At 42.8% G+C, this 18,181-nt stretch overlaps 1 protein-coding gene across 3 annotated transcripts in view; it reads right to left on the bottom strand.

The window, feature by feature from the left end:
* Positions 1–18,181, bottom strand: part of LOC102566101 (neurabin-1) — an 88,498-nt gene that overhangs the window by 26,791 nt on the left and 43,526 nt on the right. For all 3 annotated transcript variants that reach the window (XM_019480269.2, XM_014599404.3, XM_014599405.3), the window contains exons 9-13: positions 16,801–17,030; positions 16,440–16,536; positions 16,175–16,358; positions 12,249–12,400; positions 11,277–11,610 (exon numbers count right to left, since the gene is read on the bottom strand). In XM_019480269.2, coding sequence (XP_019335814.1) covers positions 11,277–11,610; positions 12,249–12,400; positions 16,175–16,358; positions 16,440–16,536; positions 16,801–17,030 — 997 coding nt within the window. The remainder of the gene's footprint in view (positions 1–11,276; positions 11,611–12,248; positions 12,401–16,174; positions 16,359–16,439; positions 16,537–16,800; positions 17,031–18,181) is intronic.

Here is an 18,181-nt window from a genome sequence, read left to right as displayed (position 1 = left end):
AGCACCCTCGTCAACATTTTTAAGTTTGGAGATGCTGATGCATGGCATGTAGGAGGCTGTGGCAATCGCTATGCTCCAGCAGACAACTTCCACCCTCCAGCAGACACAACTGAGCTGCTCTGATGTGCTGGAATTCCAGTGCGTTGGAGCAGCCTCTGCGCTCGTGTATAGGTGCCCAAGATGAACAGAAAGATGGAACAACACTTCTAGTAGAAAATTACAGTATAATCTGCTCTTAAGTAAAGTTTCTTCCTAAAAACCTACCACTTGGTGGCTGGCTTATGTTTCAAAGTATAAGGGCATTTTTACACATGCATGCGTTGCAGCGCCAGGTGCTTTGAAAAGTGCTTGGCACTGCAACGTGTGCAGTTGCGTAAGTGGCAAAATGCACCAGCGCTGAGAAAATGGCAGCAGCACGCTTTTGAACTAAAACACCCAGGAGGTGCTTTAGTTCAAAAGTGCACTACTGCCATTTTTGGCACACTGACGTGCATTTCACCACTTATACAGTTCAGTTATACAGTGCAGTTCACCTCAGCTCGCATGCGGAGCACACACAGTTAATCAAGTCTGTGCCGAAGCAACAGATCTCCAGCGCATTGTTGGAAAAAAAAAAGTATATGTATAAATGCCCGAAGTGTTTACATTCTCTCTAAAAATATTATATTCATGCAATTACATTTCTATATTCTACATTATTCACAGAAGTATCTGGTACTTTATCCTTTTTGAATCCCACTAAACTTCTTGCCTCTATCTTTTCTGACTATGAGTTCTACAAGTTTACTATGCCCAATTATTTTCTTTTATCATTTTCAAATTTTCTGCATTTCATTGAATGCCTCCTAGTTACCTTTTCTCAAAGCACAAGAAGCAACATATTTATTTTTCCAATACCATTTATTGCTTTGCATAGTTATGTCACATGCTCTCTTATAATCAAGTACTTCATCTCCTTAAATGGAAATCTTTCCATGCTTCTAAAAATCTGTCAACATTCTTTGAAACTCTTTCATCTCTGCAACATTTTTTTAATTGGGAAAGGCTAGAACTGAACACAGTATACTAGGGACAATACATAGTTACCTCATGACAATTAATATTTTTGCTGTCAATCTATTCTATTATTTGCATATCTTAAAACTGTTTGCTTTTTTTGATAAGTGCACCCTAAGCAGGGCGTTTTATTGAGCTAGCATATGTCTACTGATATGCTGGTCTTTTCCTAAAGTGGTTACAGTTAAATTTAGACCGCAGTAAAATGGATGGACAATTGTAATTATTCCTTACAATGTGTATTACGTTGCATTTGTCAATAATTAATTTTATTTGCCCTCAGGCTTTGTTAGGCTTTTCTGAAATGCCCGTCTTCCTCTCATCCTAAGTAACAGTAACACCTGCAAATTTTGCTATCTCTGTTCATATGCTTTTCCAGATATTGCAGATAACTACTAAAAACATTAGAGAAAAAGCAAAACACCTCACAGCTCATGACCACCTTCCATCTTTTTATATTTTGTTGTCTCTACACCAGGCCTCCTATTTGTGTAATGAATATTTAAGTCAGTCCGTTCAGTTGCCTATGAAGGAGAAAACAGAACTTTAGAGATGGACGACTCCGGTAAGTTTGTACAAACTTTGATAACCTCAGATGGGGAAAGAAGTCCAACATGCAAGGAACTGAACATGAATTATATTTTTAAAAACTGGAACAAAGATGGATATATTCATTCCAAGAAACTGGAAATTTCAGCTCTTTTGTAGTTCCTTCAGGATGGTCAACCAATCAGTCTAGGGTACAGCTTACTAGGGTCTAACTTTTCACCACAGGGAATGGTTTCAACTCAGATTGCCAGGTTTGGGGGTGGAGTGGGGTGGGGGTTGACTTATCATTCTACCTTTAACAAGTTTAAATTGGCACTGGTCCATCTTTCCCTGATAGGACCTCAAGATAGTACTGCAAGCTCTTAATTTACCTTTCTTTGAACCCTTTGAATTACTGGGTCCACTTCTTTTAAACAAGTGAAATGTAGTTTTTGTTAGCAACCAGGTCTGCTACATGTCGTCTCCAACCACTGTATTCTCCAGGAAAAAAACAAACACACTTTCAAGAGGCAAAATGCCTTTTAGTACAGCTTCTGACCTTATTCCAAAAATGAACAATTAATTCTGTATTTCTTAATAGCATACTATTTTCATTTTCTTATACAAGTTGAATGCAAAAAGGACTCTTCAAATCTGTAACAGTTAATATAAATAATTACACTCTTATTTAATAACTTCCATCCAAAACAGGGAAGAATTCATTGAAGACCTATGAGAAAAACTGTGAAGCGCATGCAACTTCAAGGATCCTGGTTCTGAAGAGAATCCAGTTTACAAGAATGAGGGCAATCTCTTGCCAAGAAAACAAAACAAATGTGTTCTTGAAAAACACAACCCCCTCCAACCTCCAAAACGAACAAAAAGCACTGGCTTTAGTGAAAGATGTGCAATTGCCACGTTCATCAGACGTTATAAATGGGATTTTTAAGCACACAAAAATGCCTTCTCAACAGGATGCCAATCCAGTTTATAGCCCCTGAACACATTCATATGGAGCTACTTCCATTTTCTTTTATCCATCATGATTTCCTTGTCACTAATGGACAGATTGTGGTATGAATGGAAATGTTACTTACTGCTAATTTTTTATTCTAGAACTCTCTCCACCAATCTGTCACTTCAAATGGAAAGAGATACTGATACAAATGTTCCTCATAAGTGTTCAGGGTAATGAAATTAATGACATTTTACCAAACAAGTTCAAGTTCAGTTTCAAAGACTATGAATAGTTTCTGGCAGGCAGACAGAACCAACACCAACCAAACTGCTACAGCCACCCTCATCTCAAATGCAAATTATGCTTCCCCCTCTTTTGAGTGCCAAAATTGCCAAGAGAAAGTAAACTAGCAGTTCAGCATATTTTAATTCCTTGAAAATGCATTACTGAGTGCCCTTGCATTTTGAATACCATTTCCCTCTGTTGCAAAGCTGCCTGCCTCTTTTAGATCTTATTTACAGATTAGTTCAAAAGTAACTTGGAAAACATTACTGACAAGGGTTGACAGCTTATCGCTTACTTTTCCCCCAGAGAATTAATATATTAATTTCCACCTTTGCTTGAAGGGCTTCTTTGAGCAACACACAATTTATCTATTTTTTCATGTTAAATACTTTAGTATTCATTCAGCCTATCCCTTTAATAGTTTCTGATTAATGACTTGGTTTCCTTTATAACTTTTGCTAAAGCACTTGATCAAAGGGTCTTTGAATGTCCAGTGATTATATCAACAAGTTCCATTTAGCTGTATTCCTGTTGACTCGCTCCTTAAAAACTGATTGTTTACATTTTGTTGCAAAAGACTTGCATTCTCTCCAAGAATTTTTTTTTAAAGAAACAACTTCCAAGATAAAAGCAGTAAGACCACTTTAAAAAAAAATGAGTAGACTGATACAAGATGTATGAATGGGATGAGAGGAAGCATAAAGGATGGCTTCTGTGCTATTTTATATAGTGGGTAGACAGTAAAATCATTAGAATATAAGAACGCAACACTAAAACACTGGTTAGCATTATTTTACCTACTGAGAATGAATTTTCAGCACTAGTATTCTCTTATCTTTGATATACTACATTGACCCATTCTATGACTATCAGCTTTAAGACTAACACTTGCAATATTTTGTTAGCTACCAAGGGAAGTTTTCATGCACTGCAGCCACACCTGGTTATAGTAGTTGTACTCAAAAGGAAACAAAATTGCATGCACATTATGCCAGTGGCATAACTGGAGTAGGGTAACTGGGGCAGCCTCCCCAGGTGTTGATTTGGGGGGCACAGGAGGCAGAAAAAAACAGCAACCAGAAGTTGCCCTGCATGTGGCAACTTCCCAGGGAAACTGGCTGTGTTATGCCTCTGCACTATGTACACACAGTACGACAGTTTTTATACAAGGAAGGGCATAGAGAATTTCAGATATAGCACTCAACAGAGCTGTATGGAACCAGGAAATTACAAAAGATCTCCTGTTGCTGAGGATATAAGAATGACTGTCTAAGATGGGCAAGAAAGGCTGCAGCCATAATCTTATTAATACAGTATGGTGGCTGGTTAAGTAACTAAATATTTTGTATAAGGTAAATAACCTAGTTCCTTTTTCAATTACTCCCCAAGGAAAAGCCACAAACCTCTCTTGAATTATGATTAAAGGAGAGAAGTCTGATTATAATCCTTTCAGTCCTAGCCGCCTTAGTATCCTAAAAGGACAAGAGCAACAATACAGTAATTCACCAGAATGTTTACTAATATTCAGATTATTCTGAAAAACATCAAATCATTACTGAAGTTCTCCCAGAATTATCTGACATTAGCTAAGTGCATAGGTCTTGAGCCATGACCAGGGATCTGGGTTTTCCATTTCCAGTGGAAAAATGTGGATTTTAAAGGAGAAAAATCCAGGAAACCTTGGGTTTCTCCTTGAAGGCTGGCAGAGTTTCTGTCTGCAAGGGGCTGTGGGGAGCGGGAGGAGAGCGATCAGAGGCAGGGGGCATCATGGGCTTGTGTGCATGCATAAGGCATACATGCATGTGGCTGGCAATACAGCCAGGCAGTGTGGTGGAGAGTAGCTTCTGCAGCTCCCTTAGGAAAGTCTATGTGGGGGAATGGGGCATAGGTGATCCATAGGGGGTGGGGGTGGGGAGGGCAGGGAGGCAAAGCCAACACATGATGGGGCATAACTTGTGTGGAGACTGAGGTGGTGGCAGCAGTGGCTCACACCGAGCCCGCAGAGTGAGGGAGAGTGGGGCAGGGTTGGTGGTTGGCAGCTGTGGGGACTGCACAGTCAGGGCAGTGTGCAGTGCCAAGGGCTGGAGCAGGCGGGAATATGTGGCTGCAGGGCCCAGCCAGGGAGTGGGGTGGACCTATGGGCAACTTGTTCTGGAGGGGAAAGGGAAGGTGGAGGAGTTGGGGGGGTGGGGGTGGCAGGAACAGCAGCTCCCTGCTGCTGCACACACTCATGGAGAGGGATCAAGCCCATACGCAACAAATCGGGGGTAGGGGAGCATGTGTTCCCCCCAGATTTCTGCATCTACAGCAGAGCACAGAGCTGCAGCCTGACAGGATTGGCACCAGGCAGGAGCCATCTCAGTGGCCCAGTGGGTGGGACCTGGTGCAGGAGGGTGGAGAGGCTCAGTGCTGCCGCCGTTGGGAGTGCCATGCCGACATGGTCACCAAGGTGAGGTGCCACCATGGCGGTGTAGAGTCATGCCCCTTCACTGTGGCAGCATCTTACCTTGGTAGCCATAGAAGCACAGCACTTCTGGTGGCAGTAGCACTGAGCCTCCCTGCCCTGCTCTGCCCTCCTGCACCAGGTCCTGCCCACTGGGCTACAGAGATGGATCCTTCTTGATGCCGGTCCAGCCAGGCTACAGGCCTGTGCCTTGCTGTGGGCATAGAAATCTGTGGAGGCACATGCCGCACCCCTCCACATGCTCCCCCAACACATTGCCTATGGCATCACCTATGTCCACACCCCCTGCCCCCGACATTGGGGGTCTGGGGGCTGGGAGTGGGAGGCACCAGGTCAGCAGCGAGGGCCACTGGCAGGAACAAGGGGCTCCAGGCTGGGAGTGAGGAGTGTCAGCAGGGTTGGGAGGGAACGGCAAGAGTATGGGTAGGGGCATGGCACTGGCATATCAGGGTTGCTCAGAGCCACAAGCTAAAATTGATTTTTTTTAAGCATTTATTTAGTTTTTTTATCAATTTAAAATTTCAGGGTTGTGAGAAATGAGGTATTGGGCATGAACAAGTGTGCATGTGCACACACACACGCACAAACACACCTGCTTCCTCCTCCAGCCCAGCACACATCAAGCACAGGTGAAGGTGTCGTGCTGCCAGGCTGTCAGCCCTCACCTCTCGGCCCCAATATACAGTGCTGCTGAACTCAGTGCCCACTTTGCTTTGTTCTGTGGCAGTCACTGCCCATTGCCCCCTGCCCCCACCCCGGCTCTCCCCCTGCCATCCCAGCAAGGAAACCTCTGGCTGCTGCATCTGCTCCCCTACAGCCAGCAGCTTGCTTTGCCCACCAGCTTCCACCCAAGTTTGCAAGGGAGGGCCCAGATGGCTAGCACCCTACAGGCACCAAGCTGAGAAGATGGGATTGGGGACAGATATGCAGACATACATGCCCAGCCCACCGCCTGCCTTCAGCTGCTGCTCAGCAGGAGCCCACTTGGGCACTGCGGCAGCCGTCTATTCTTACAACGTATACATTTTGGTCACTGGAAATGTTTTTTCGTCAGTCTCTTAGCAAAAGTTGAAATCACCGTTTATTGATGTTTACCAATAAAAATTAAATCCTGCCAAACCTAATTATAATGTATGTCAGCTGTCTGACTGCAGCTGTCTTGCCTAGAATAAGATCTGAAATGTTTCTGTGGCACTGTATGTACACGGTTTGTGAAGTGCTTTTGGATCTTACAGGATGAAAGGGATAAATCTACTGAAGAAGTCCTTTAGCTAAGCTACTGGGTTATTTTAACAAATAAGAAATGGTGATAAACTTGAGGCAATTCAGTATTTGTCTAGACACTTGATAATATTTGAGCAGGGTGTGGGAGAGATATATGGTCTAAGTATTCTGAGCATAGGATTCTATGCCAGAATCTCTTGATTTGATTAATGCTTTGGTCTTGGCAAGTCAATTCTCTGCCTCCATTTCTGTTCTGAGAAAGAGATATCTCAACCTACTGGAGTGTTGAGAGGGGTCTAATACAACACTTTTTCTATATTTCACTGCATTAATACAATCCTTATTTTCTACGTTAGACAAAGGCCAGGGACAAACATTACACGTAAACCAGTTTAAGTGATCAGAAACTGGTTTAAGATAAACCTAGCTGAATGTAGCATCAGACGTAACTGATTTGGCTCAAACCAGTTAATGCATTGTCTGTCCCAGACCTTTTGCCAGTCTGAGTTAAATCAGAGACCTCCAGCATCCCAGCATGCTCTCTGGGCGGGGCTCTCTGCTCCAGCCCAGCCAGGCTGGCCCTGCACCTCTGCTCCACAGCCCGAGCAGGGGCAGGGGTCTGGCCAGAGAGGGGTTTAATTCCCCCACTCTTGCCACTGCGGCAGAGACCTGAACTGGGTCTGCCCGCATTCCCCCCTCGCTGCTGCAGCAGGGGGGCACCCCTGAGGCAGACTGGGGCAGGAAGCAGAGTTAGTTTCCCCTCTATGTCACTGGCAGCTGGGTGGCTCTGTGCCCAGAATAGGCCCCTGGATCGGACCCTCTGCTGGCGGTCAGAGGAATAACCCCTTCCTTCCCCCACACCAGGGACCCTTCCTGGCCATGCCCCTTCCCCACTGCTGTGGCAGGAGGAGCAGAGCCCTTACTGGGGGTGGCAGCTCCTTTCACGCTGTGGGGGAGAGCAATCCCTTCCTGGCAAGGGGCTGTGCACAGCAGCACCAAGGTGTGGAGCAGGCCAGAACCCTACAAGCCCCTGCAGTGCTGCCGCACTTCACGGCCATTCTGCTGGCCCCACAGAGCAGCCCCACCAGTGTCTTGCCTTGGCACAGAATGAGCTGCGGGGGCCGGCCCCATCCCTGCCCAGCAGTTGGAATGGCGAGAGGTGAATGCCCGATGGGCAGGAGCCCATCATGGCTTCCCAGTGGGGCTGCGCTGTGGGGCTGGCAGAGTGGCTGTGGATTGTGGCAGTGCTGTGATGGCTTCCAGGGCTCTGAACCGCTCCACACCCTGGCGCTGCTGCGTGTAGCCTGAGTCCACAGCCCAGCCCCTTGCCAGGAAGGGGCTCGCTCTCTCCCACAGTGTGACAGTGGCTGCCGCCCCCAGTAAGGGCTCTGCCCTTCCCACTGCAACTGCATGGAGGGGACACGGCCAGGCAGGGCCCCTGGTGGGGGGGCAGGGATGGGGTTATTCCTCGGGTGGAGTGGCCAACCGGGGGCCTATGCCAGGCATGGAGCCACCCGGATGCCAGTGGGGTAGAGGTGAAACGAACTCTGCTCCCTGCCCCCCTCTGCCTCAGGGGCCACGGTGCCTCCCTGTTGCAGCAGCAAGGGGGGAGTGCAGGTAGACCTGGCTCAGGTCCCTGCTGGTGGCACAGGGAGGTAGAATTAAACCCCTCTCTGGCCAGTTCAGGCTGGGTTGGCCATGCCTCCCAGCACAGCTTCCCTGCAGCCAATGGCTCCCTGGTGCTCCCTGGTTCCTGGCCTGAGCAACTGCAGGCATGTGCCTACATTGCCTCAGTCCAGAGAGCATGTCTGTCCTGTTGTGAACTGGTTCAGCCTAGGCAGGTTAGACGAACCTGCAAAGGTTGAATCAGTTCAGGTGCCAGCTTTTTGAATGCCTGTCCCTAGCCAAAATGTGACATGGTAGAGTAGCATGATATATAGACATACATATACACACATTGCAGTATCTTATAAAGACATGGAAAATTCTACTTACCCATCAATCCAATTTAGGAAGTCTCTCTTGGCAAGTAAGCAGGAGCTTAGACTAAGAGGCAACATTTGGGGGTCTGAGAGCTCCATTCTCTAAATTTATGATGGACCTATGCTTGACGTATTGCATCTCCCTTTATGCCACCTCTCAATGTGTTTTTTTAACCCATGACACTTTCCTTAATGCAGTTAGGGATCCATTCTAGTCCCATAGTTTCCCCCTTGCCATCAGCAGTTGCTATTAACTCAAGGGAAAATTAATGACTTATGGTGCAAACAAGCATTGAAGCATATGGCGCAAAGTCTACCAGTTTTGTTCTTCCAGCAGAAAAACCTACTGGGCCCGCACTGTTCAAACATTACAGGGGCTGGGAGGCTGCTTCACAGTCTGCGCTGCTACCACCACACAGCTACGTAGGCCCTGCGCATGCATCCCAACTTTTGCAGGGTCCCATCTGCTGGAGACAGCTGACAACAGCTAAAGGCACAGGTCAGCACTGACTGGATGGTTGCCTAAGGGGACTGCTGCCCTTGCCTACAACACCCCTTCCTTTCTTCCCAACTGTTAGGCTCTGAGACAGCAGTGTGTGTCTGCTGTCTTTTCGAGCCTGTCAATTTCCCCTCCAGCAGCCTGCACTGGAACCCTACCCCTCTGGCACCAGTCTACGGACTCAGATTCAAAGCAGGTTGGAGGAGTCTGGTTGGGGTTTGGGGCTAGCAGATGGGGTGCTGGGTGGTCAAGGTTGGGTTCTGCTGAGTCTGGGTATGGGGGTAGGGGGAGGGAAGGGGGTCTAGGCACTTCAGGTCCTCCATGATTGGACCTGGATCTATCAGACCCTGCCCCCTCCCAGAAGCAAACTGTGTAAACCTGGCACCAACTGTACCCTCCAGATCTACTCCCCCAAGACCTGAATTATCATTTCAAGTGTGATCTGCATCCATGGTGGCAGGGTGGGGAGGGTTGCAGGAACAGTGGAGGCAGGAATGAGCCAGTCTGGGTCCACAGAGGGAGTGGATCTACACAGTCCAACGAATGTGGACAGGTGTTGGGTTTTCCCAACCCCAAAGCTGTCAAGGGGAAAGGTTTGCTGTGAGCCAGGCTGCAGCAGCAGAGGTCTCTCAGGGGGTAGGGGAAGAGCAAAGCAATGCATGCTGGGATGCTGGAGAACAGAGGGGCAGCTTGGATCAGAGGGGTAAGTGTACAAGCATTCGTTTCTCCAGTAGAACTTCTATCCCCTTAAAGGTTTTTCTACCGGACCTGCCGTTTTTGGTCTGGTAGAAACCAAGCAAATGCTAATACACCTAAGGTTTCTACCAGTAGCACTGTGATTCCACCAGTAGAAATGTAATGCTTGTATGCACCTTTATTATAAAGCTGATATAATAGCTGAACAAATGGTATATTGATCAGTACCCTAGGTGTTTTTTAAATGGAGATATTTTTAACAATCTTCAGGCTGATGCTCTGAACCCAAAGCCTGAAATGAAGTGCAGCATGAGAAAAGGTTTCACATACTGGTATTCCAGAAATTTTCAGAGGCTCACACATGACAGCTAGTGAGCATCTAGTCTTTGTCTTTTGTACTAAGCATCTGGTTCTCAACACTACAGCTGCAGTCTTCTTGTGTAATTACTGTTATCAGCATTTTCTTTCTGCACTATTTTAAGGCATTTTATTCTTTCGTATTAAATTTGACTGAAGCTTTCCTTTACACAAAGGATTGTATTCATTACAAAATATTGTTAGCTATTTGTTCTGCAAGCACAAGGAAAGAGTAATAAAAATGTGTTTAAATATTTAACCCCTTAAAGCTAGGATGATTGTTATGCTTCATTAAGTTATTCAGATGTGTGCACAGTAGCTGTAAACTTGTTTCCACACAAAAGAACCAAAAAAGATGTCCCCTGAATATTTTATTTCAAAGAATCATTAAACACAGCCTATTTACCTATTTGGCTGCTGCTGTATTTTAACAGAGAAACTTACCTTTAATGCCAATCCATCAAATGCCACTGAAGTGCTGGCATTCCAGTGAAATAACTGACCTGTAACAAGGATCATTCCTTTGCAGAGTATGCTTGCAGTATCCAGCCATGTATATCTAAATACTGTTCTAACAGAATATAAACCTTAACAATCTCTATTTTGTAAAACTTTCCTAGTCTTCATATAGCAGGACCCAAGTACCATGTATATCTCATTAGAGAGACAGAATCCATGTTCTGAGATATTTCAACAACTAATCTTGTAGCAAACAATTAATTTTTACACTAAGATTATACTTTATACTGGGGTGACCAAGACAGCCTGTAGGCTGGATTCCGCCTGCAAGGCTCCTCACAGGTCCAGAAATTTGGTAGTGTAGCTATGGCTCCTGGCCTCCTACTCATCCAGCTGCCAAATTTCTAGACATATGGAGAGCCCCATAGCTGAAGCCAGAGGGTGGAACTACATTATCTGTAAATCTGGCAATAGGAACAGTGGTGGCTGCCACAGCTCTGGGAGCTATAGTAATTAATGCTGCTGCTGCCATATTATAGCCCTGCAAACCAGAGGACATCGCCTCTTGCTCTGAATCTGGTTTGCAGATTGGCCTGGTGTTCCAGATCTGGCCTGCAGGGCCAGATGAGTTGAGTACCACTGCTTTATACTAACACAAGTGATTTTCCCACATCTTAAGCGAGAGTGGAATATTACTGTTCAACAGTCATTTCAATCTAGCATAAAGTATTTCAATCCAAGGGCTATTAAAATAACCTAAAGAGTTACCTTTAGCCTCTCTTCCTTTCCCTTTTAATTCTCTGTGTTTAACATTCTTGGAATATCCTTGAGGAGAACCTGAAGCTGTATCATCTGCAGGAGGAGAGTGTGTACTGCACATGCTGCTCTCACTGTTTGGTTTGTGTACCGGAGAAGAGTGAGTGGATGCAGAAGGGCTCGACTCTAACAGACTCTCTGAGCTTTCCATTTGTTCTGGCTTTTCAGTAGTTTGATCTACATCATTCAGCAGAGATGGGGCTGGCTTTTCTGTTACTTCTAAAATCTTGGTTTGATATGCTATAGAAAAATCCCTGTTATGGAAAGTATCCTCTGTATCCTCATCCTGTAAATAAAAATAAAAATATTATATAAAATATAGTATGCAGTCATGCAGCCATGACATCCATTATGAAAATCTTTATTACTTGCTTTTTAATAAAATTAATCTTAAAATTATACAGAAAAAATTATGTCTGCTATTTTCTACACAAGATTTTGGAGTTCATTTTTTTCTCTTTGATCAAAATAGAAATTGACCTTATACTGCACTGTTTATTAGGGGTGCACTGATAAAGATTTTTTTTGCTGATTATTAACGAGCCATATCGGTCAATTATTAATGAGCCACATGATTGTCGATGTGCAGCCCAGCAACTTGAAGAGCAGCGTCTGGCTGGTAAATCTTTTGGGCGGGGGGAGGGAAATAGCGTGGCAGTAAGGGAGGGAGTGGGGCTTGGGCAGGGGCTATCCCAGCCAGGGAGGGGCATGGGATGGAGCTGTGAATGGCTTGTCCAGGGAGTGCAACCCACTCCCTCCCCTACTGCTGATTGGAGGGGAGAGGGAGATGGGGATGACCTTCTCCTATATTCAAGTAAATGCAAGAGTTCCTATTACAAAAAAAAGAGCTTAGTTTTGGGTAACTTTAAAACGGTGAAATGAGAAAAACATACAACGATATGTACTATATATAGATACGAGTACCTGTAGATTTATATTCTGTGGTCCAGCTCCAAGAGATTCTTTCAGCTTTGATCGAGAAGGTGGCTGACGTTTTACCTTCAAAGCAAGCTGAGCTTTTGCCTTGTGAGCACTGGTATCTAACCTTGGAGTATCTCCCACAAAAGCATCAAAATCTGAGATAAACACAAAATATTTTAAAGATTGAGCACCAGGCAAGCTTTCCAACTTATTAATATTGTCAGAAGACATTGGCTGCCACATGTCTGAATGACAAATCAAGCTATCAAACATTAATACTGTAGCCAACCAATCTGGAAACAGGCTTTTTTAGGCCCAGTAAGAGAACACGTACACCTGAATATAATTAGCAGACTTTTCAAAAGGCTTTTGGGAAGGTATGGTGGGACATCTGGATAGTTCTTTACAGCTTTGAGAATAGATTAACACATTAGCAGAAACTGATTTGAAGTAGTCTCCCCTTGTTTATTCTCATCCAATTGTATATTTTTCTTCACTAAACACTAGCATGAGCTTTCCAACTCACCAGGACATTAAGTAGCCTATTCTTTTGGAGCAAACATATTCGAACTTTCTAGAGAGTGAGAGACAGGGCAATAGAACAAAGAGGGAAAGTCATGGTTATGAAGTGTCAGGTGGAAGGCTTTTTCTGCTCAGGACAACATACTGGTGCTCGGAAACACAAGGAAGGAAGCCAAGTGCTCTATTTCAGAGGTTTCTTTAAGTAAAGAAGCCCCCAAAAAGGAAGAAATAAGGTTAATTCAAGTAATGTTCTTATGTGACAATTTCATCAACTCAGATTGAGAAGCAGAGGAGTGTAGAAAAAACTAGCTGCATCAGCCTTGAAGGTGATACTTGTCCTAGGCTGCTCCCGTGCTGGGGTTCTTCTCCAGAATGCCTGACCTTCTACTCTAAACCCTAAAAAGCTGAAGGTACCTGCAGTAGAAGCATCCAATTCAGAGTAATTTCCCCACTCTTCCTTGTGTTCATCTACTACAGTGGGAATTATGCCAAGCTGGAGTGGAGATCTAGGGGTGGGCAGAAGAAATTCTGAGCAGTAAGGACACATTACAAGAGGAGTATAAGAACTATCGCCCATTTCTTAAGAGTTATAAAACTTCCTCTGCTTTTAAGGAGTTTTAAGAATTTTACGAGCATAAAACCTCAATTAAAAAAAAATCAAAATTAAAACTGTGATTGCTCTAGCTGCTTTAGAAAGCGACAACTATTCAGTTACCAGAGATGAGGGATGTGGACAAAAAATCCTTCGTCTAGACTGGCTGCTACTTGCTTGATAGATGAAAGGACACATATATCTATTAGACACACTTATGGCAGAAACAGTAACAACTGGTGTAAATACCATATATTCTGATATTCAGGAGACATTTCCTTTGCATAGTCATTTTGATATACCATTATGCTGAAAACTGACTATTTTACCTATTTATTTTAGCACTTTTGACTATTATAAAACTTGTTTCCCTTCTCATAAGAGGACATCTAGGCAATTTTAAGGCCGAGAGCAAAGAGCAGCACTCTCATCAATTGTCAAAAATAATTTAAGTGTTTATGCAGTGTATTCCACTGATAGGCATACCAGGTAAGTACAAAATTTGCTTAATTGGAAATGTAAACTTCATTGCTAAATAGGAAATAAGCAAAATTCAACTCCCTGCCTGACATCTGACACCTTCAGGGAAGAAACCTGCTGGAGCTTGGCTTAATCTGCATATTCACATAGCAACCTTTTCACAAATGGACTTTGAAACACAGGGGAACCACAACATCCTTTACCTCCCCTGTACAAGCTGAAGTTTCTTTTCTACCTGAGAGAACTTTTACAAATCTTTGAACTCTCCTGTGCCTGAAGAAGGGTGTTTGGACCTGAAAGCTTGCAAAGAAAGAACATTTTTTGCTACTACTTAGTTGGTCTAATAAAAGATATCACCTCTAACACAGAGTTTTGTTTGTTTCTAATTTGCTTAATTGCATGCATAGCACACAGCCAGTTCCCATTTTCTGCCCATTTCTTACATTATAACAAATGCTTGTTATTTGTCATAACGATTGAATGCATAAATCATATAAGTGCACACATCTTTCAGCCCCACCATCTATTTTATAATGTAAACATAACCTAGTTAACAGCATAAAAATGATGAAGAGGAAAGCAGCAGTCCAGGGGCTGCTATTAGAAACTTTGAGGGTGACTGCTAAGAGCTAGCAGTTCTGAAACTATCTCACTTTCAAGGTTTCTAATAGCAATCATGAAAGTGTTACCAGGTTATACCCTCATAATTCACTAGGACACAGGTAGGTCATTAACTCAGATCAACAGTTGTCCAGTTTTATGTGATCCTTTCCTTCTAGTCATGATCAACTCATTCTAGTTAGCAGAATGAGAAAGACAGGATAGTTGTGACCATCTGACACCTGTTGGCAACCACCTGCGTCAGAAGTCTATAATTTTGGGCATTAAAAACCCATCTGTAACTATTCTACTTCCACCTTCCTCTCCAGTAGCTTGTATTTGTTCAGGTCCATGCTGTTCAGTACATAAATCGGACCATGAAATGAGGAATGAATCTTCAACAGTTTCCAACAATCTACTTGACAGCTACCAATTTTACACGTTAAATAAAGCTGGCCAAAGTCAAAATCCACATCAATAGCATAAGCAACCTGCTATTGGGATTTACCCGAAACTGCCAACCATCAAATAACATGGGGCTAAACAAAAACAAAGTAGAAACACAAAAGGGAATTGCCATTTTCTCTTCTCTTCTGCTTATTTTGTTTGTAGCTAAGACGACATCATATGAATAACCTGATCACATAGTGAATGATGAAACTCATAACAAAACAAGGACAAAATGGAGAATCTATTGTACCCAACTGTACCTAGACTAATGTCTAACAATATATTCTACTGCAATACACAAAGTGAGTATACTTTGAGTTAAGTCCAGGTGTGTATTTTATCTGTCACCGACAAGCCTTCAACTAGATATATTTGTTTATTCATTTCAAATCCAGCAACAATACAAAGTCTATCCATTCTTCTGTAATAACAGAGATGCAGATTTTCTATAGTCTATGATTTAGGACTAGGACAATGCTTTCCTTGAAAAAACTGAAAAGAAAAAAGGAAGAGTGAGGGAGACTTCTTTTCAAGATCCTTAAGAAAACCAGGGAACTTATCATCAAAAGGAAGTTCAGAAAAAATGGAACAAATACAGCATTATAAGCTTCTTCTGCTAATTTATAGGTTTCTGGAAATCCTGTCAAAGCTCAATATTTTAACTTAGTACATTTTTCCAATAAATATAAAAAGTTATTCTATTAAAACATAATTGTTTTATTGCCTGGAAATGGAATTCTAGAATGCATTCAAATTACTGTCAGTAACCTGAGACACCCAGTTTTCTTGTAAATAGCTACATAAAACTCAAAAAGAAAAAACTACTTTAACTTCCTAAGGTTGCAGCAAGAATGATACCAAACATGTTTGTGTTTATACAGTGCTCTAAGATGCTAATTATAAAACTACTGAACCCCTTTTTTGTACATTAAAAATATTAGCCAGCCATTTACAGTAGAAATTACAAGACTTTTTTTTTTTTAAAGCAGACTAAATCTTTTTGACAGAACAGAACACTGCCAAGGTCCTCTGAACTCAGGCCTAGTGCTCTTTCCATTAAGTAGGCTTCCTTTGCATCTCTAGTTTCCTATACCCTCACCAAAATATATCAGGGCTACTAATACTTTTTTTATATTGCATCACATACTGAAGTGGCTCAAATTCTTTATGCAAAATGTAACTCACAACCACTCCCATACACCTTTAAAATATTGAAGGTAACCAAAAAACCCCAACAAAACCCAATATAGAATTTTAAGATTTTCTTAATTATTGCTTAATTTACCAGAAAATAATGTGTCTGAAGAATCTATTTTTTCCACTACTGATTCCATTTCTTTTGCAATGTCTTCTTTTACTTCAGAGTGTTCATTTAGTTGTTCTGGACTTTGAGAGCCAGCCTCCAGCAAACCTCCAAACATGTAAGGTATTCTCTCATATATTTTTAATTTGCTTTCAAGCTCTGAAATCTGTAAGTGTTAAAATGCAAAGAGTTAGATGCCACTTTTCAAGAATGTGAAAGTGGTATTCAAAATAAGATACTGCCTAACCTTTTCCTGCAACATTTTCAGCTGTTCTGAATGTTTCTGGTCTCTCTCTCCAAGTACCTTTGTGTGATCCTCTTCTTTTTTCATAAATTCTATTTCTCTGGGGAAAGAAACAGAATTGTATTGCAACACGCGAAGGACTTCTGCTGATAGGGAAACACACTAAAATTGGAAACTATATATTAAGCTAGCGAGAATAAGTAAAGTTCAACCTGAACTGGAAGTTATAAAAACCTATATTGAGATACTTACAACACAAAATATTTTACAAACCTTAACTACAGCACTGACCACAATTTAGGCTACCTAAAAGCAAGAGAGAAACACATATTTTGGGGGTGAGTTTCACTTTAATAGTACTTACTTTTGTTGGTAATCTTTGAGTAATTTCTTGGCCTTATTGTATTTCTTCTCTAGGGTATCGTACTGTTCCTGTGTTTCTTTAAGATGTTCATTCACTGTTTTACATAAACTTTGCGCCTCTACCCAATAGGTCTCCAACTTCTTAATTTTCTCTTTGTTCTCTTCTAAAGTTTGCTGAAGCTGAGCTTTGCTTGACTCCCATTCAACCTTTTCAGCTTCAGTAGTTTTTAACTTAAAACATTAAGAACAAGATATAAAAAAGATTAAAAGTTAACATCTGAGCAGTGATAAAATACTTAAGCACAGAACGACTACTGACACTTAATCTTACTAATCAGATTAAATGCTAAGCAATTAATTTGTACAGCGTTTTTTGTTATCAAATGTTTCGGGGGTGTTGGGTAGCTGTGTTGGTCTAAGCCTTCTAAGGACATAGGCAGAAACGGTTCTTTAGAAAAAGGTGATATCTTTTATTAGATCAACTAAATAGTTGCAAAAATTGTTCTTTGCAAGCTTTCAGGTACAAATACCCTTCTTCAGGCAGAGAGAGAGTCATATATCTAGGGGTAAAAAAAAACCCTATGCAACCCCCCCCCCCCCCCAAAAAAAAAAAAAAAAAAAGCACTGGAGAGGCACATGTGGGGGGCAGTGTGCGCTGCTCAAAACCAGTGCCTAGCTGGCTGGAGGTACATTGTGACTACCAATCAGGCTCCAAGCACCAGGATTGCCACCACTGCATCCCCAGGAGGACCCCAGAACCCCAGGTAAGGTTGCTGGGGCCAGCCCAGTGCTGGCCACAGCCTCCCCCCTACCCCACCTGGTGTAACCTGTCACGTGACAGAGGGAACATGGCACAGGAATTCCCCTGAGACAACTAGCGGCAGCACAAGATGTACTGATGCTAGTTGTCCCCGGGGAACCAAATGTCCACACTTGTCTGGACATAGCCATTAGGGGCAAAAAATCTAGTATCTTTCAGTATGGAGCTTGTTACATTTATAAAAGGGAATATAAAATATGGAGTCTGCAACATAAGCAGGACATCTCTTCTAGTCCTACGTTCCTAAGAAATCTACCCTTTTCCTGCCCTAATATCTTCCTAGCTGATTTGCTTGCAAGTCACTAAAGCTTGCTGTTGAAAACGGATCAGCATATGAAGACCATTTTACTTTCTTAAAAGTTTGAAAACATAGAATCAACTTCAGGGCTGGATCCTAAACTCCTGATTCTGTTTAAAATAATTAACGGTCAATTTTAGCAGTAGAAAGAGTTCAGCATTTTGCATCTAGGCAAGAACTGTCGTCTCCATTATTTTAAAACAAACAAAAACATCTCATGATTCCCCTTCTGTCATGCTGGAACATGAACTTGGTAATGCTTCC

This window comes from Alligator mississippiensis, chromosome 4 (assembly GCF_030867095.1).
Source record: "Alligator mississippiensis isolate rAllMis1 chromosome 4, rAllMis1, whole genome shotgun sequence".
In the NCBI taxonomy this organism is placed as follows: domain Eukaryota; kingdom Metazoa; phylum Chordata; order Crocodylia; family Alligatoridae; genus Alligator; species Alligator mississippiensis.
This window is presented reverse-complemented; position numbering and strand designations above follow the sequence as displayed.